Source organism: Podarcis gaigeae, assembly GCF_964106915.1.
Source record: "Podarcis gaigeae genome assembly, chromosome: 8".
NCBI classification, from domain to species: Eukaryota; Metazoa; Chordata; class Lepidosauria; order Squamata; family Lacertidae; genus Podarcis; species Podarcis gaigeae.
The window spans coordinates 33,924,206-33,944,080 of record NC_139684.1 but is presented as its reverse complement, the minus strand read 5'-3'; the positions used below and the strand labels follow the sequence as shown (position 1 = coordinate 33,944,080).

General features: G+C 39.7%; 2 protein-coding genes across 4 annotated transcripts in view; both read left to right on the top strand.

Moving 5' to 3' along the window:
- ZNF423 (zinc finger protein 423) overlaps nucleotides 1–19,875 on the top strand; it is a 422,985-nt gene that overhangs the window by 52,081 nt on the left and 351,029 nt on the right. The window lies entirely within an intron of this gene.
- Nucleotides 297–18,385, top strand: LOC310849807 (uncharacterized protein). Of its 3 annotated transcripts, none has more exons than XM_083750528.1 (11): nucleotides 297–608; nucleotides 3,070–3,136; nucleotides 6,170–6,202; nucleotides 6,761–6,841; nucleotides 8,099–8,181; nucleotides 8,426–8,552; nucleotides 12,127–12,326; nucleotides 12,987–13,262; nucleotides 14,243–14,464; nucleotides 15,253–15,390; nucleotides 18,057–18,385. In XM_083750528.1, exons 2-11 carry the CDS (start codon nucleotides 3,078–3,080, stop codon nucleotides 18,104–18,106), a joined length of 1,269 nt encoding a protein of 422 aa, XP_083606654.1. In that variant the 5' UTR covers nucleotides 297–608; nucleotides 3,070–3,077; the 3' UTR covers nucleotides 18,107–18,385. The 3 variants fall into 3 exon arrangements, with proteins under 3 accessions (XP_083606654.1, XP_083606653.1, XP_083606655.1); XM_083750527.1 differs by lacking the exon at nucleotides 297–608 and adding an exon at nucleotides 746–845; XM_083750529.1 differs by lacking the exon at nucleotides 297–608 and adding an exon at nucleotides 2,047–2,162.

Sequence of the window (19,875 nt, the reverse complement as noted above, 5' to 3'; positions counted from 1 at the left end):
AGGTTTAAGGTGTCATTTAGCCCCTTACTTTCATATATAAGTTTCTTAACACTGTTTTGGACTAGGACTGGGAAGAAGAGACAGGATCAGATCCTTTGTTGTTATTGTACTGTATTCGCACTCTTGACTGAATGACGTTCCTGTCCTTTGTAAGCCCCCACTGGAAGAAAGGCGGCTGAGAAACATTTCGAATCAACAAGCCAGCTAAGCGTACATAGGGATGCATTTTGAGGCCGCGGAGTCGCCGCAGACTGCCGTGCCGTTGCCATGGAAACCAAGCAGGCCGGGGCCTAGCTCAGCCACGGCGCCGGGGGCGCTGTGCTCGTGCGATGGCCGCCCTTCGCTTTCGGCCCTCGGGCTGGCAGGCAGGCGCACGAAGGATGCTCCGCCCCGCGGAAGAGGAGGAGCCGGGGATGGGCGGTAGCGTGTTTGTCTTTGATTCACGCCGCCGCCGCTGCCGCTGTTGTTGCCACCGCTGTTGTTATCGCCCCGGCCGCGCTCCCTCCCAGTTTCTTCCTGACTGTTTCATCTGCGGGAAGGGAAAGAAAAGGTTGAGGCCGTTTCGGGGGGCGGCGGCGGCGGAAGAAGATTCGTGAAGCCTTGAACGTGTGAGTTGGGACGGGGGGGGGGGCTCGACTGGGAAGAGGGTAGCAAGACGGCGATTCGAGGTGGGGAAGTGGATTGCATATTTGTTCCGCATTACTCCCCGGGTCTCTGGGTTGTTTATAATCACCATTGTGTTTTTCTTCATCCGTCCTTTATGCCAGGAACTCAGGGTGGCATAACATGGTCCTCCTCCTTCTCCCTTCCTCGCTACCATGTTATTCTCACAACAGTCCTACGAGGTAGTTGAATGCGACAGGCTCAAGCTCACCCAAAGAGCTTTTGCTTTTGGGGGGATGGGCTTGAGTAGAGATTTGAAGCTGGGTCTTCTTGTTCCTAGTCTCACATGCTTAACTGAAGTGGTGCATCGGCTCATTATTAGTTTGTTTTAGTCTTTATATCCAAGCTTTCCTCTAAGGAGCTCAAAATGGTGTACCTAGGCCTCCTCCTCCTTCCCTTTTTACCCCCATGAAGTAGGTTAGGTAGTTTAGGCTGAAAGGGAGTGACTGGCAGAGGTCACCCAGTGAGGATTGAAATCTTGGTCTCCCAGGTCCAGTGCTGTAACCATGCTGGCTCTCAATAACATTTGGTATTGGGGAGGCACACAAATGCACAATCCACAGCAAAACGTTAAGATGCTCTACCATTAAAAATCCAAAACAGAATGAGACTCTTGCAAATCTTTCCCAACTATGAGCCTTTGAAGAAACTCAATGTGAACCATTTCCTATTCCTCTCCTCCACACCCATACTGAAATTTTTTGGCTAAAAAATAAAAAATATTTTGGCAAAAAGACCCTTGTGGCTTTAGAGTGGGAAGCGCTCCACTCCTGCTCTCCCTCACAACACCCCAACACCCATAGCTGCTTTTATTCTAAGCTGCCTTTTCTAGGTATTAGATTCAGGTAAGTAGCTGTGTTGGTCTGACATGGTTGAAATATATATTAAAAAATAAAAAATTGTCCAGTTGCACCTTAGAGACCAGCTAAGTTTGTGCATGCACACTTCTTCAGATACAGTACACTGAAACAGAAGTCACCAGACCCTTATATATAGTGGGAGGGTGGGGTGGGATGTTTCTCAGGAGGGTAGCAAGAGATGGGTGATTGACTCAATGGGTATGGTAAACCTGTTGACGACTGTTAACGACTGAACAGGAATCCAATGATAAATGGACATAAATCTGACATCAGGAATCACAAGACAGAGAAGCCAGTAGGAGACTACGTCACTCTCTCAGGACATTCAATACAGGATCTCAAAGCAGCTGTCTTATTACAAAAGAATTTCAGAAACAGACTTGAAAGAGAGGTTTATGAATGTCAACTTATCACTAAACTGAAAACTATGGGGAGACCAGGTCTCAATATAGATATTGGATTTCTGTCTCATTATATATGCTGATCATCTGCATACTATACCTTGCTTTTTCCTGTAGGACTAATTGCAGTCCTTAACAGCAAATTCCTGGGCTGGTTTATGCAAACCTACCTGGCTAAGCTAAGGCTATCAAGAAAACAATAGAGGACATTAAAATATAATAGAGCTTCTTGCCCCAGGTGTGAGCCATGGGCTCTTGCCACCCATTGGCAGAGAGAGGGAGGCAGGCATCCAGCTTTTGTAACAATATTTATATATTTGGCAGAATTTGTATTACATGTCCTCTTCCTCTGCTTAATCAAAGAATCTCCAAATCCCTCCCTGCTATCTTAATCTATATTTGCGCTGCTTTGTGTGTTTTTTGCACAATGTATGTAATCGTGTTTGAACTGGTAGCCTGTAATTATATGCAGCATTTTGTGGACTGAAGTTCCCCAGAGAGGGTAAGAGTGTGTTTTTTCTGCGCTCTTGTGATGGAAAAACATAAGGCATCCTTCCTTATTGGAGAAGCATTTTTTTTTTTAGTGGAAAAGAACAGAAAGTTCAGTCCACAACCTGTCTCTTCATTTAGGTGGGATTTGCCCACCCCCAAAGAATATCCCATGTAAGCTAGACTATAGTGGTACATAAACACATAAAAATATAGTTTCAAGAAGGTCACATACCATGGGGGAATTTCTAAATTCATAAAGCTTTCAGTTAACCTGACTTGGGAAAAGACATTTCTAATACTAAATATTAATAGACTTTGAATGTGAACCTGGAGACTCCCTCAAAATAAATGACATTAGAAAGCAAGTCTACTTGACCCAGTATCCTGGTAATATTTTTTGCAGTTCCTTCACTTTTTTGTGAGTGAAAAGGTGAATATAGTTAATGAACAAGTTAATTTGGAGTAAGAAAATGTCTTGAACATTTGGCCTTTGTTTCATTTCAGGAATGAAGTGATAGTCTGAAGGAAACATGTGGTTAACTGTGTCTTTATTGGTGTAATGGTTGTCATGTGAAGAGAAGGTCTGTGAAATATTTTTATTTTGGAAATAATTCACCCTGATGAAAATAATAGTTTCCCCCCCCCTCATATAGAAACTGAAATGTCTTCGTGGGTCAAAGTAACTACAGATCAAGCACAAACACCTGTTCCAGAAAAGAGGTAAAATAACATTGCATTATCTGTTTGTTCTTCTATAGTTAAAAATGATTGGTTGGAATTTAATAATCCCAGAAGCTGTAGTTAAATTGTTTTACTACTACTTCTACTTCAGAGTTAGTAAAATGCTCTTAATTATTTAGTCGAAGGGTGGAAAATCTGTGGCACTCCAGATGTTATTGGATGCCAACTTCCATTAGCCCCAGCCTGCATGAGTAATATTCAGGGATGATGAGAGCTGGTCTAACAACATCTGGAGGGGCAGAACTTCCCTGCCCCTGCTTTACTCCCAATTTAATGATCATTTCCTTTTAAAAGCAACACAGTATATGTTTCTAAGTGCTCTGCTAAATACTTTGAAGTTGACATTTAATAATACAAGAGATAATCCCGTTGATGTCATTCAGAATTCTGCGCATAAATGTAAGTGCAATTATAAAACCTTTAGAAACTACAGGCGAAATTCACTTAAAGGGCTTCCAATTGCGCAACAGGGCTTTCTACCCCTCTCCTGCCTGCACCCGCCCAAAAAGTGGTTCTGGGGTTGTCAGGAAAACCCCCAGATCAGGATGTAATGGGGGGAGCGTTCTGTCTTTCAATCTGAAATGATTGCGCAGTCCAAACATTTGTTACAGTCCATGTGGAATTCTACCCCATAAATATATTATGGTCACAGCCTATCACCCCCCTCCACCTCGTTAGTGACAGGTATTTGCTTTAGTTCAAGTCAGACATTTGGTCTCCAGCTCAGTGCTATCTATCGCTGTGCTGACTGGCCACAGCTTTCCAGGGTTTCAGACAGAACTCTTTGCCAGGCCTTCCTGGAGATGCTCGAGACGGAAGCTTCTGCATTCAGAGCATGTGCTCCTCTACAATCTTGTTCTCATTTCTCATTTCAAGTCCTGTAGTGACTACCCACGCAGTGAAGAGGATGTTACCATGTGGCAGCACGGAAAATGCAGGGTGATGGGGGGCACTGTAATATTATTTAAGTACATTAAATAATAACAGCTTTATCTCATGGCATGATCAGTTGCCATGATTACTGGTAACCACGCAGTGAGGTTATAAACAACCACCAAACAATGTTTGGCCTTCTGCAACTACTCTATCTTCTAGAATTGAGTGAGATGAGGAAAGCAAGTGGAATTTTAAAAAATGAGACTCTTTCCTTAGTAAGAAACATTTGAGGCAGTTGAAATAAATTATTGGTGAGAAGAAAAAGCATTTGCTGTACTGGGTTTACTGAATAATATTACCAATCTCCCTTCTGTTTTAGAAGCTAATAATAGTTTTCTCAGCTCATTGCTAGCAACTGGTGCACTGATGAGATAACCTTGACATTTTAAGATGGAACCTCATAAGTAGTTACCTCAAGTATATTTCTTACATGAAAAAGCAGCTCTCTGTTGCTGCTTTGCACCAGCAAATGGCTGTTATTATCACATATTCCTTGGCAACACTGCTTGTCCTGGGGGGTTTATCCCACCTTGTTTTCTAGTTGCTTCAGTACACCAACTAGTGCATGCCAAATAAATGTCTTGCACAGTGGGACATTTCTGTACCAACAAGGATTACTTGAAGAGTAACTTTACTTGGGTGGCAAAATAAAAAATAAAAAAATGAAGAGTAACTTTACTTGGAGTAAAAGATTGGAGTTGTGTGCTATATTTAGTACCATTACATTGTTGGGCAGTATAATGAACACTGAGTTTCTTGGCCTCTTGGGCTTTATATGTTTGTGTATTTAGATGGAAGCTCTGCTTAAAGGGTTCAGAACGATGCTTCTTATGTTCGAAGTTAAGCTTCGAACTGAATTTGTTTTTATCTGTCCTTTAGCTATAGTTAACAACAAATGAGGCAAGACCAGGCAGCTGTCATCCTTATGCTGTCTCTGATACTTGACATAACTTTCCAGACTATACATCTGTTGTCCTTTTTTCTTTTGGATGGGTTTCTCTACCCAACCTGTGCAGACTTCAAATCCAGCAGCTTAAACAAATATGTGTAGCACAGCTGGATTGCTGAGTTCATCTGGAAGGGGGCAGGAAAGGGTGGTTGCACTATTTGTGTCATTCCCCGTGATATGGCTTCTAGACTTAAAATATAATACTATATTGTAGTGGTTCAAGGGAATCATTGACATAATTCATTGACATGAGTAGCATGCTGCAGCTTCCTTAAATCATCATATCTCTTATTATTTTTCTTCTCTTAATGCTTTATGATGTTAAATCGTTTCTTCTTTACACTGTTGAAAGTCTATTATGTTTGAGTTGCTCTATAGCTATCTCTCTCTAGGTTCAGACCTCTTTCCCAAGAAATCAGATTGTTGAACATTATCCTTCCTGTTCAGAACCAGAATAAGCATTTCTTAAGATGCCTTGCTTCCAACTGGGTTTCTGATGCATCATGTTTTCACCTTTTTCTTTTAATAGATGGTCCCATTGTAAAAAAAAAATGCACTTAAGTATTTCTTCATTTAAGAGATCAGAATTTAGTATGTCTTGGGTTGTAACTTTTTGTAAGATACCCTCAGACTTTTCATAGACCAATCTATTACACCTTTATTATTTTGTATATTTAATTCCTCCCATCCTCCAAGAGCATCAAAATATTTCATTGATAATTATTTGAGGGATTTTTTTTCTTACATTTTACATTTATGATATATACTTCTAGGTGAATTTCTGTGCACTTCTATGTGTATGTGAGTCATGCACCTTATTTTTCTGATTTTAAGTTTTTAAAAATTGTTTTTAATGTTTTTTTTTAGGGTGAATGGTAGGTAATAATAAAAAAGAATATTAATACAGGCAATACTGGCTTCTGTTCTTCCCCCATTTTAAAAAAAGACATAATTTCATATTTTATCCTTTCAGCTTATCATTCTGTCTTAAAGCATTTGGGATTTATAAGGTCTTCATATTCTAAGACAATTTGCACCTTTTACTTCTACAGTGATGTAATTAATGACAGATGCTTGCAGCATATCTTCTGCATAAGTTAACCTACTTTTTTCCACTTTCGGTCTAGGCATAGACCTGGATGGATTCCACGACTTCTAGAGTAAGTAATCCTCAATGTTTTAAGCATTTAAAATACTTTTTTAAATAAACCTTCAAATAGTTTAATGGTTATGTTGTCTTTTTACATTTAAATATAAAAAGGAGACATTGCTTGTGCTGTTGTTGTTCTTTTGAATTAGCTTCTTCTCTGATTCACCCTACTAGCATTTGTTATCCTAGGTCAGTTGTTTAACTTTGTGGTTCTGTTTTGAGGGGAATGAGTACACAATTTCTCCGGCAGTTACATTTTTGGGTAGAAAAATAAGCATAGGAAGCCAATACCAGTTGTGCAAAGAGTCAGTACAGTGGAGCAGCTCATTAGCCTATCACACTTTCTCTTTTCAGAATGTGGTTGTATTTCCATGAGTATCCATAAGTGGCCAGCAGGCAAAGCTGGCTGAGGAATCAACCACCTAGTGGGATTTCTGGTAAATAACTGCACATAGATGAAGCTGGCAATCTTGTACTATATTGTAAAAGTAGAACTGAGCTTTCCAGAAGAGGTGCAAACAATGGCAATCCAGCATCTTAAATATGTTACAATTTTTGTGCCTTGCAGCATAAATCCTTACAAAACCTTTCAGAAGAGCTCTTACTCGTCTCCAGAGGGTTATTCGAAGGACTATGAAGATGCTAACAGGTTAGAGGGGTTTTTCTCAGTACTTATTTGAATAATAACCTGACCCCATCCCCAAAGCTCAAAGAAGATGTGAAACCCAATGTTAACAAATAAGCTCATGTCCTAAAATTTCTTCTTTTCATCAGATATATTGAGACATTTCAGGAAAACTGGGCTATTTACTATTTTGAAACAGATACAGACCAATGGATTCAGCACGTAACAGTGTTTTGAAAGTTCAGTGTATTCAATTAGAACGTAGGATTTAAGTATGGTTTCTTTTTAATTGGCTCTTTATGAATTCACTTTAAGGGTATAACATCATATGAAGTTCATACATACACTTTTATTTTTAGCTTTTAGAAAAGGCTGAATTTCCATAATATATTTATTCCCAACACCTAGAAGTGGCTGATCTCAAGCTCTCTTTGAGCATAACTGCTAAAACCAGCCCATATGGCTCTTACATGGTGGCTTTAGGCAGGCGCTGATTCCATGCGAAGCTGTGGTCTTTGCATAGCATGCCCAGCACCACACTGACCAGACAGTTTCTCATGCCATGAGACTACCCTAAATTTGGGAGGACCACAGCTCCGTGGTAGAGCACATGCTCAGCATGCACAAGGTCACAGGTGCATTTCCTGACATCTCCAGTTAGAAAAGGAAGGATAGCAGATGGTGTGTAAAACTGCTGTCTTGAGATGTTGGAAAGTGGCTGCCAATCAAAGTAGATGATGCCGACAAATAAGTACCTGAGTCTTGCCTGCTACAAGTGAATTTCCTGTGCTCTAAAATTGCACCTAGATATATGCTATATACTTTCAGTTTAGAAGGTGATTTACAATTCAGTTTGAAGCAAATGCCAGCAGTTAATCTCCTAAACAAATTGAATCAAATGGGGGGGGGGGGACAGCAGCCCAAGAGCCACAGGTACACATAACATGCACACATGTTATATATATATAATGCCATGTGATTTATTTATTCTTTATTTTATACCTTCATATTATTAAACATTGATTCAAATGTTCAGTCACATGCCTCCCTCAACAATATTACCAGGACACCCCACTATGCCCTTGTCTTCTGGGGTCCCAATTAGCTGTATCACTGGTATAAGCATTGCACTAAGTGACCAGCAGCATGCTTCATCAAGAAAAATGTTTATACATTAATCACACGCCCCAGTATGAGAAGGTAAAGAGAAAGAGTACTCTTCAAAAACAGGAAGCTTTATTTTAACTCTGCTTGATTCACTTTTGTGTCTTGTATGGTTAGCTTTGAAGAACTCTTTGGGCAGCAATATCATCCATCAACAGGGAATGAAGATAATTATGAGAGATACCAATATTCTCAAAAAGGTAAGAGAGAGTTTCTCTGGCGGCTTGCACCGATGATCAGTGATAGTCATGTCAAATATTGTTGCCTTCTGTTTCTCAGTCCTGTGGGCCAAGATGCCTGTTATGTATTCCTAAATTCTGACTGTTTACTTGGGAGCTATTAAAATGTGTTGACTTGCCTACCCTGAAATTGCAATTGTCTTAGCAAGGAGAGGGTGCAGTCCTTTAAGCAACTCCACTTCAGCCTGTCTGGGTATCTCTTTAGATGATGACTACACAAAGGACGTTCTTCGGGACAAGCTGTACTTGCAGTTTTACCAGCAGTTAAAGAAGGAGTATGACAAAGACAGACCTTCAGACTGTGTCATTGTTTCCATCAGCAAGGATCAAGCGTGAGTTTGTTTTTAAAGATGTACTTAAGGATTCAAGCTGAGCTGTGAGCTAACATCTTAATGTGTAATTCTTTTTTGAGCAAATACAGCTAATCTTTTTAGGATTTCTCTGCTTCCATACCAAAATTTTACCTGAAATGGTACCAGCTGTGACAGTTATGCAAGCCTAAAGCCTGTTTTATATGGGATAGCAGCAGGGGTGTGTCTTTAAAGTTGGACCTGCCTTATTTGCATGTAAGGAGAGATATTAAAGGGACATGCCAAAACTTTCCCTCAGGTTCTTTTCTTCTTAGCTGTGTTGGTATTGGAGCTGTCCTGGGAAAAGCACTTAGTGGTATGGGCCCTGGGGATAAAAGTAAGGGGAGTCAGCTCCTACCACCCACACTCTTTGTGCCCTTTAAACAACCCCTCCCCCCCAAAACTGATTTGTATAGTGTGGCAGACTTTCATTTAAAGATGTGGGCCTGCCATGATCCAGTGCAGTTTGGGGCTTAATTCATGTGCTTCTTGAAGCTGTTACTTTTGATTACCAGTTTATACTTAGCAGGAAGGTCGCTTTAAACAGTGTTGCAGTGTTGTTAATTTGTATCACGGTAAATACAGTCTTTATCCATCAACTAGCAGGTTGCATATATGAATCCCCCCCCCCTTTGATTTTCTTGTATCTTTTGGTAAACCGCTTTGAGGCTTTTTTTGCTTTTTTACAGCCAAGCGGTCTATAAATTTTATGACATTAATAATTTTGAATCCAATTCTCCACGTATATCCCACCCCATACTCTCTGAATCTTAAATGTACAATATGAACCAAAAGAAGTTTCTCTTTTTTTGTATATTAAATACTATAAGTGCTTACATTAAGAGATTATTCTGCAATCTTAAAGTTTCCATTTATAAACCCACTTTTTCCTTGATTGCCCAAACAGAAATTTGATGTTCCCATAATGTAGTGCTGGTAATTAGACTTTAAAAAACAGCAACCCACTTTCTCAATATTTCAACACTTTTTAAGATTAACGTTTGAATGACAAACTAAGCTAAATGAATCTTGTTCACGAAGCATACTCTAGGTTTACAGGACTGTGGGTTTTCATAAAGTTGGTAGTCTGGCAGCCTGTAAGATTGTTTAATCAATTAGATTGTACTGTTATTGAGTACTGAGTGTTTACGTAAGCCGACTTGGAATGCTAGGAACTTCAATAAGCATATCAGCACCTGATATTTAACATTCTAGGTTGCTTCTTAAAATAGCTTTTACTTCTTTTATATTCTTCTTAAAACAAAATACATATTTATAGTCTTGTACTCAACTACTTGTTAATACCTTTCATTGTTTTTAACATTTTGGTGTGGCCCCTGCCCAGAATATTTTCTAATACAAAGGGTGTCTATCAGTTCAAGACAAATATGATGCTTCTGCTTCTAAGCAATGAAATTTCTATGATATTTCAACCAAGTCTTTCTCACTTTGTCATTCCAACCTGACTCTTCAGTCTGTTATAATATTAACTAGAGCTTCTTAATTTGCTCTGAAACCACCCCACTGAAAACTGTTTTCTGATTCTCCACATAATGGTCAAGCATATTTTGAGTCAAAACAGTAATGGCCATCTCTTTTAAAGTGCCACAGTTAGCTGTAGGCTTTCACTGAAAAAGTTACCAGCATAATTTGAACACCTTATTCACTGAAAGTATATTGAATCTGTGTGATGATGTTTAAGCATGCCTTAAACATTCTTAACTTTCCCTTGGATATTATACTAATAAGAAAAATATAGGGTGGTTGTATTAGATTTTTTGCTTTGCTTTAGTAAGCGATTTCCATGACCTCTTCTAATTTCCCATACAGTAGCACATGGAAATGTTGAATACATTTCTGCCTTTCATCCATTGGGCCGCTAATATCACTCGCAGATCTTGGGAGTCCATAGAGCGGGATATATTGGAGATATCAATCATTTGGGTCTCTCGTTAGACCTCTTCCTACAATCTTCAGAACACGAGCACCTTCCTTTCTGGTTGAATGACCGCCTCCCTTTTTAAACCCAGAAGAGTCATTGCAAAGTAACACTTACTAAAACGTTTGCCCAAATGTAATAAAATGTTAGTTAGCAACTGTTCATACTTTCTCAGGTAGCTGAGGTTAATGCATGCCTTTAAAGCCCTCTAATATTGTACTTTCTATTAATTTCAACATTGGCAATTCATTTTACACTTCATGGACACAGACTTTTAACATCACAGTGCATGTTCTGTGCATAGTACCTATATTTTATATTGCTGAAGCTCCAGGTATGTGAACCAACATATATTACAAAGGCTGGGGTACCCATAGTTAATCACATTATATTATCCTGGCTGGCACTCAGTGCCATCTAACTGGATAAACTTGAGTGTTTTGCCCACATGATTTTATCTTTTTATCTTGGTTGTAAAATTAAAGCCTTTGAAATTGATTTCCTGTCCATATTTAGCACAGAATGACCCAGATTGAGAACCTAGTTGCATTGCCATGATTTCATAACACAAAAGGTGTTTTTTGTTTATAAAGTGCTAGTAAAAGTCAAAGAATACATGTATTGCCATAACCAGGTGGTAATTTTCCTAATTACTTTGATATTTAATTCTTGCTGTCCTACCAATTTGGATTCAAAAATACATTTAAAATAACAGAATATAAAGTTGACATGTCTTCACATGCGCATTATCGCATTATCAATTATGGTGCAATTAATCACACAGTGATAAACAAATTTCCATACACACCTGTTTCCAAACCCCACAAATTCCTATTTTACAGGTGTTCATGAGTCCACACTTAAGTGTATTTTGTCCAAATGTTCCTTGACGCCAAGCGGTTTTGCAGCTTAACAGCAGCTGGAAAATTGAACCCATGTATCCCAGTTCAGGACTCTATGCAGCCTTGCTTGAATGGATTCCTCAGGCAGCCAAAGGCTTTGCTATTCAGTTTGGTATGATAAAGAAATCTGTGTTTCCCAAAAGGGAAAACTAAATGAAAATAAGAAGTGTATTGCCTCACCAACAAGTGTATGTCAGTATAGAGCAGTGTTTCCCAACCTTGTGCCTCCAGATGTTTTTGGCCTACAACTCCCATCATCCCTGACCACTGGTCTTGCTAGCTAGGGATGATGGGAGTTGTAGGCCAAAAACATCTGGAGGCACAAGGTTGGGAAACACTGGTATAGAGCATATAGTTAAAAAGTATAATTGAAAATCATAATATGTTGTCAGACACTCTTAACATTCAATTATAGCTTCCAACCCTAAGCTCTGTATATACCCTGCAGTTGGGATAGGCCTTGTTCACAATGAAGCTTCCATTTGCATAAACAACTGCTCAGTTATTGTTTAAGTCCACCATCCAAACCAGATCTGCTCACTCTTCCCAGTTCCAGTGGGTTGCCTGAATCCCAAAGGAATACTGTTGACATAACAAGTCTGGTACTCTTGAGTCTTCTCCGTGCACACATAATGGCAGCGACTAGAACACTGGCACTAATATTTGAGGAGGAATTATTTGTAAAATAACTTGCTTCTTCTTTTTTTCCTTCAAGGGAATATTCAACAGCCATAGGCCATCGGTTGCAGGATCATGGCCTTGTTGTGGAAATGATATACCTTACATCTGAATCAGGTCTTACACGTGCCCTACAAGAAGTTAAAAATGATGGTTCCCCATTCTGTGTTCTTGTTGAACCATCTAACGTAACACTTTCCTCTTGCACCGTAATCATGCTTCATCAGTCTATCAAAAGTAAGTTTAGATTCATTCAGAAACGGTCCCCATTCATAATATGCTATCTAGATCTCCTCCTCAACACATATACAATATTAAAACATGTCACAAGTTGGAATAACACTTCTAACTGAAAATTAATACTGCTTCACAAAACTGCTGGATGTGCTGAGGAACATTTTTTCCATTTATTAAATATTCATACAATTGTAAACCCTTTCTACACTGAGCAAAATTTATTTCATCTTACTGGAGGGTGTTTTTGTACACTTCTCAGATTTCGCCTTCTGTCTGAAACAATAAAGTAAACCATTGGGTTGGGTATTTTCTCTGGATCTTAAAAAGCAAACAAACCCACCTTCAACACTAATTTCTTAGAACTGTTCCTCTATTTAGAAAAGTTTTTGTAAAATTGTTCCAAGCATGGAATTAACTTACTTTAAATGAACACACAAATGAGATCTCACTAGTTAAATGTGCACATTACACTTAATAGAACTGAACATGTTTGTGTTGAATCATGAACATATAACATTCAGTTAAAAATATAAATTTGCTCGTATTGAAACAGACGTTGACTTTGAACTTCAGAATAATGGTTCAGGAACACAGCAGTTTTGTGTTTGGTTTTGTCTTGATGTAACCTTTTAAAAAGCAAGGTATCTCTCTTCTCTATAGTACACCGTAATATGCCCATGGAGGATGCATTGGCTCTGATAGCTAAGGCGTTTGAGAAAATTTGTGCTGAGCGCGAACAACAGGAACGCACAGAGATTTCACACAAAGCAGCTGATCTGGCGAATGACTACCTAGAGCGGGATCTCTATGACAGTTACCATGTGCCTCTAGGCATTAGACATCTCCTCTTTCTGTTAAGTGAGGGAAAACATTTGTATATGGAAGAATTGAACTCAATAAGTGACTTCCTGAAGACCAGGAGAAATAAGCTTGAAGGTATTCATTACTTTCCCACCTGTTCCCCAAGAATGTCCCTATAAATCCCACTATTTTAAAACGGGCTCTTGGTTAAAACTTATATTAAAAATAATAATCAAAATATGGAATGTAAAGGTTAATCCTACCCCATCCCCAAGCCATAAAATCTTACTTCTAACTGGAATGTGAACACTTCTTAAAACTACCTTGCTCTTTTTTGGGCTTTGTAGACATAGTTTTATAATGTGGTATTGGTGGGTAATATTTCCAGCAGGTCTTGCCTGGGTGTGTGTTGGTGGTTAAAATGAATCCAGACTCTCACATGTACATCACACGACACGCATGCACACAGCTCTTCTTTACACAGTGACTCTTGTTTCCAGCTAGGCCTTCAAAGCATGTTGTTACTGCTGTGCAAGAAGACAGTTTTTAAAAGTCCCATTCATACACTTGCGGGGGGAAACTGCGTGTTTTTATCGTGTGGCAGGGCTTTTACTGTTGCTTGCTAAGTTCTTAATGATGGAAGGCAGGAATTAAGCTACCACATTATGGGGTGACAAGAAGTATTCCATGGAAGAGCCCCAGGCCAGTGTGGAAAAACAGTCTTAAAGAGCAAGCACTTCCATTGTTCGTTGCCACCCTCTGGTAACCATCACATTTCACCTGGCAAAAAGACATTACACTTATAACAAGTTATTAAATTAAAATATGAAACCTTAATATTCGCAAAAACAATGGCAGACCCGACCCCTTTATTATGTTCTGCAAACTGAAGAGTTCAGAAGCTCAGTCCTTAAAATAAATTCAACTTACGTCTGTAAATCTAACTTGAGGCGTCTTTAAAAGATCTGAGGTATTTCCCTGAGGGGAAAAAGTAGGTAGTTAAAGAGTGTGTTATTCCCATAAATCCGAGGCAAACTACAGTCTTTGCTTTTAATAAATCGAGTGTTCACTAATCATTGTGTGTTGCTTGCTAACTCTTGGTTCTCCTAAACCAGGCTTTGTTGCAGAAACAGACCCTTTAGCTGTTGCAGCTGAAGACACGGTGTATCCAGCAAGTGTCCGGCCAAGCACTAGTGCTCTCCCCCAGACTCTAAGCAAACCCCCACCCCTTCTTCCAACTCCTGGCCGGAATTCTGTGTTAGGCCAGTCATCTGTATCTTCAGCTAAGCCAGCTTTGTTGGGTGAAAGACCGTTGACAGGTCTTCTTCCCACACCAGGTTGGTAACCCTGTTAACTGTATTGATGTTTTATTAAAGATTTACAGTGAAGCAGGGAAAGGAAAGTGGAAATAGAAGGGTGGGTGTGGTTGATGGTTAACTCTGGAATAAGACCTGAGGTGAGATGAGAAACCCAGGGTAACTAACAGTGAAACTTAATTGGTCCACCAGAAATGTTAAAATATGCATTGTACATACATATATGCTACATATGCAGTGTAATATCACTCTTTGAATCAATTTCTTTAAAAACAAAAAACCCTTTGGATAAGGCCTACTGGAAAATAACTATATGAAAAAGTACCTCCTTCAATATGAGCATGCCCAGATATTGTAGGTAATCAGCAGAGGCTGTTCTCTGCATCTGCTAGCACCAGAGGCAAGTTGGGCAGCACACGAGAGAGGGCCTTTTCAGTGGTTGCACATACACTGTGGAACTTCTTTCCTAGAGAACCTCAGTTGGTGCCTTTTCTGAAACATTTATTAAGACAGGCCTACTGCTTGTTGAGTTGATTATATTCTGCTGGTAAGCGATAGTAGGTGCTTTATACTCGGCTGCTGTTTTTATCTTACCCTGCTTCTTAGCTGCTAGTTGTGCAACTTCTTGGTATATTATTACATACTAATCATTGATATATGTTAGCAGCATGGGGTGCATATTTGTGGAAAGGCAGGATAGCAACCATAGTGAAATTAAATAATAATTTCTAGTTTGAGTGACCAATTAATAAAGAAATGTTGGCCATTTCCCCCCATTCCATGCTTTCTTCTTCCCTCTTTCCAAACAGGGCTGGCTGGCCCAAAGGGCAACCCTCCACCACTTCTGATAAAGTCTGCTAAAAGACCAGTCCACCTACCTCCATCTCCACATCTGCCTGCAAAGCGGCCACTGCTTAGTGGCAGACCGGGCTTGCTGCCAACACCAGGTGAGAGCTGGGTAAGCTTGGTGCTGAATGCACAGGAATGAAAGGTGGTCATTTTGCACTTCCAATAAACATTTCCCCAATTCATGAAATGGGGTATGGAGTAGTGGGCAGCCTGGTGAACTTCACCAAGGGTTCAAATACCTCCTGGGTGACCCACATTTGGTACTGCAGGAAGGAGCCTTACCCTTGAGCATCCATTCTCTTCATCCACCCTGGCTCTTTGATTCAATTTGCTATTTTTTGCTTGGAGCAAACTGTATTATGTTGTTGCATAAAAACTGGCAAATCACGGTTGGCACTTCCTTTCCAAGAGCTAGGATTGCAAGTCAAACTTGGCATTATGTGTGAACAAGTCATTAAAAGTGTTCCATCCATTATACGAGGTGCATAATGTTATACACATGTTATAGCTTGTTATGTTGCTTTCCTTTCTGCGGAGGGCGGAAGGAGATTGCTTTCCCTCCTTTGTCAGAGCTGAAGGACAGAAAGAAAGCTTCATTGTCATTCCACCACTCCCCAATGGAAGGGTGAGAAGGAAACGTGGGGTTCCCAAGTGCCTGATGCTGCTATGTGAAGCGCTGGAAAGATTTTTTTTCTTGCTCTTCACACAGCAGTAGTGCACGTTTGGGAACACCATAAGGGTGTTGACTGGTAGGCAGCCACACCCACTTGTCATATTTGGACTGAGGGCAATTCTGATAAAGAGCTGGCCCTTTATCTGAGCAAAAAAAGCTTCCCCATCCTTGCCCAATAGATTTGGAACAACTTCAGTAAGACTTCAAATGTAGATTTCTCATTTCTAGATGTTGATGAGACTGGCTGGGTTAATGGCAACCTTCTTTGCAGAAGATGTGTGCAAAATTTAAGTGTGCAAAATTCAGCAACTGCAAACATGATGCTCTAGGACAGTCTTCTGGTGCTTTCCAGATGTTTTGGACTACAATTAACATAATCTCTATCCACTGATTGGAGTTGAAGGGAGTTCAGAGACCAGCAATATCTGGAGAGGCCCATGTTGGGGACTAAGGAGGGTGTTCCACTATTTTTGTGTGCGTTTAAAACCTTAAAGTCAAACTTCAGTACTACTTTCAGGATGGTATTATTAATTAAATTTATTGATCACTTTTTTTTGCCAAGACAACTAAAAACCACTTGCAGTAGTTTTAAACATATACGTGCAAACACACATTAAAACTAGCATTGAAAAACAATCTAAAAGACAAGTCAGTTTTTAAAAACTAGATTAATACATTGTATCCATATAAAAGGACTACAGATAATTAAAAGCCAAAGGCCTGACGAAATATGAATGTTTTTGTCTGGCACTTAAGCTATGTAACAGTGGTGCTTGGGGATGGCATTCCACAATTGGGGGAGGAGTACACAAAGAAGGGCCTTGGACGATGATTGCATGGTCCGGGGACTGGGGAGAGGTAGTGCTTGAGAAAGTAGACCTTTCTTTTTCCATTCATGCCTACTTCTTCATAATGATTGGAATCTTAAGCTAAGGCTGTAAATCCTTGAATTTACAGGATAGAGAATTATGCTCACTTGGAAGCTGGAAGAAATTTTTTATTCTGAAGCTCAGTGGAGGGAGGTGCTAAACAAATGGTTTGCAATCCTTCTCACACTTTGGCACTTCTTTCAGAGTTCATGACTTTTGTCTAAGATTAATAAAATAAGGAGCCTCAAAGACCAGGATTGCTGTGGCTGCTATGGTATTCTTTTTATCCAGTTATACAGTTCCCTGGCTTGAGGAATATTATTCAGTCTTGTTATGGCTCTTGCTTCTCTAGATATTCTCCTGAGTCCAAAAGCTTTGCAAAGCTCTGAACTCTTAGTAATTGTCAACTGAAGCAGACTTCATTTATGAGCTAAGCTAGGAGCCAGTTCTCTTTGCATGCATATATTCTTTATACTGCACTAACAGCAGTTCATGTTTCATATCAAGTAGCGTATGAGAACACCAAGCTGTACAGTCCTGTGGATGTGGGCCAGGGCTGTGTGCAGTCCATGCCTGCAGCCTTCATGGCTGCCAAGAAATATCACGGTAGTGTCTGTTAAAGTTCAAAAGGTCAAATGGGGGAATTGCTGCTCTTGGAGCATATCTGCACCTCCCTCCTAAACGCTACCTTATTTTCCAAGAGATCCATTCAAAATTCTGTGAAGTGCCCCAAAATGACTTTTGGAGTAAATTGTGCAAATTTAAGTCCACATTGGCAACTTTTGTGAGATCCCAAGCCTTCACAATCCAGGCTGTTCTCAAGTGTGACTGAACCATAACTGTTCATTTGTCCTGGTTTTTCTATCTCTGAGTCCAAGCTAATATAAATGAGAGAAGTACACTGATTTAAATGAGAAAATACATTGAATTTTCAGCACCCTTAGGATTCTGGGAGAGTTGAAGAGAGGCTTGTAGGAAAAACAAGTGCATGCAGAAAGTGACAGCTGCCGTATTCCGGTTTCAGTTTTCCAGTTTGCACTGATAAGTTCTGAAGTAAAGGAATGGTTGGGTTTTTTGTTTTTTTGTATTGCATTGTATTGTATTTTAGTCCAGACAAGAGGCTATTTTCTCCCATGTAGAAGGCCACTTTGAACATTAAACATGTTCTATAAAAATTAAAGGCTAAGAGTGTTTCACCACTTAACTCTTCTTCATTTCACAGTTGCTAAGGCACAGCATCTTTGGGTACCCAAGCCAAAGTTCCTAGCTTGACTGGACACCTGGATTAAATGGAGTACACGGCAGTCCCTGCTTGCATCATCCGTCTTGCAAGACAGCAGCACCTGACAAATGTGTGTTAGTACACCAGACAAGCTTAAATGTGTATTGTTTTCTGTTGTACACTTTCCTGGGTATTTTCTTTCTTTTTTTTACTTAAGTGGCAGAGTGAAAATAGGTGTTTGTGGAACTATCAGTATTGTAGATTCCCAGTACTAACATTTTTTTAAAAAACCAATATCATCCCAGAATAAATGACTTATTTCCACAGTTTGTCATTTGATTTCTTTGTCACTTAAGCTCCACTTAGATAATTTGTCTGGTGATAAACTTGTTCCTCTATATATGTAAGCTCCTAGCCAGACTTGAACACTCTTTATGAATACTTCGCTAGCCTTTGGGCCACTCATTATGCTTTTCCAGGAGATCCAGATAAATTAGTTTCCACTGTGTCTGATGTGGCATTGTAAGATTCAGAAAAACTATGGAATAACTTGCCTCACAGACATTTAGCCATAGACTCTCAAAACTAAACATTGCCACAACTTGCTTTATATTACTATATATATATATATGCATTACTGCTCTCTCAAGCATTGCAGGAAATAATATACTCTAATTCCACTTGCTATTTTGCCTTCTTTAAACACAAATCACATATTTGGCCAATGGTAACAGTTGGAACAGTGTGTTTTTTCCTTTTTCTTTCTTAAGGCAGTGTTTGTTACAAACAAATACTTTAGGACTGCTTTTGCAATATTCAAGGATGCATTCAGTGCTTAAAAACACAAGTTAATAAAAAAATAAATTACAAAAACTGCTCCAAACCTCTACTCAACAAATTGAGGGCTGCTGATTCCTGAGGCACTACTATTGGTGTTAACTACCATTCAAAATGTAAATTTTCACAGGACACTTGCAAGTGTCAACACTTTATTAGTTTTCTCTGTTTCATACTTAATTCCCAGCCCTACTGCATTTCATACATCGTGATGTTTTAATGTCCTATAAAGTACTTTCCAACCTGAATATAACCACTGGATGTTGCACTGGCTTATTGGGGAAGACAGTGGTCTTGTTGAGCTCTCTGTGTATACAGTTGGGCACCAGGCACAGCATTAAGGTTGCCACCTGGCTGCTTTTAAACTGGATTGTCGGCTACATACCCTTCCTCACTTGAAAGGACTGCTACATGTCCCCTTGCAATGGTAGCCACATACCTGGAAGTGAAGCAGGAAGTGCTTCCCAAAAGATGCATCTGTTGCCATGGGGAGCAGGGGAGCTACCACCACTAATGTTCTGCATTGTTGCTACTGTTGTACACACACACATCAGATGCATTCAGTCTGACATATGGCTTGCTGGTTTGTGATACATATGCAGGCGACTAGCACAATCGCTGTTGCTGATGCCTAGAAGAGATTAAGAATAAGGGTGCCACACTGCCCCGCCATTTTAATAAATGGCAATTACAACTGGCGATTACATTTTACATATGATAACAATAGAAGAATCTCTGTCCACCCCCACCCACTTCTCATGAAATTCCCTTCCAGCAGAACTTACAACTCAGCCAATCTCCATTTTAAAGAATCACTGGCATTGTACAGCTTTGTCAAACTGTGCCAGTTTAGTTTGACAGAAGAGCTGTAGTTCATACAAGTAATCATCCTGAAGATTAATCACAAACAAGGTATGTTCTCTTCCTCTTGCATTTCTGAGCTTACTGGGCCACTTCGTTTTTCTCCAGAAGGGGGCATCCT

Excerpts from the sequence above, each read along its gene's own strand:
- LOC310849807 (XM_083750527.1), top strand. The coding sequence starts at position 761 with ATGCCAGGAACTCAGGGTGGCATAACATGGTCCTCCTCCTTCTCCCTT. Across the intron at positions 8,553-12,126 it reads TCCATCAGCAAGGATCAAGC|GGAATATTCAACAGCCATAG; the intron begins GTGAGTTTGTTT and ends TTTTCCTTCAAG. Across the intron at positions 14,465-15,252 it reads AGGTCTTCTTCCCACACCAG|GGCTGGCTGGCCCAAAGGGC; the intron begins GTTGGTAACCCT and ends CTTTCCAAACAG.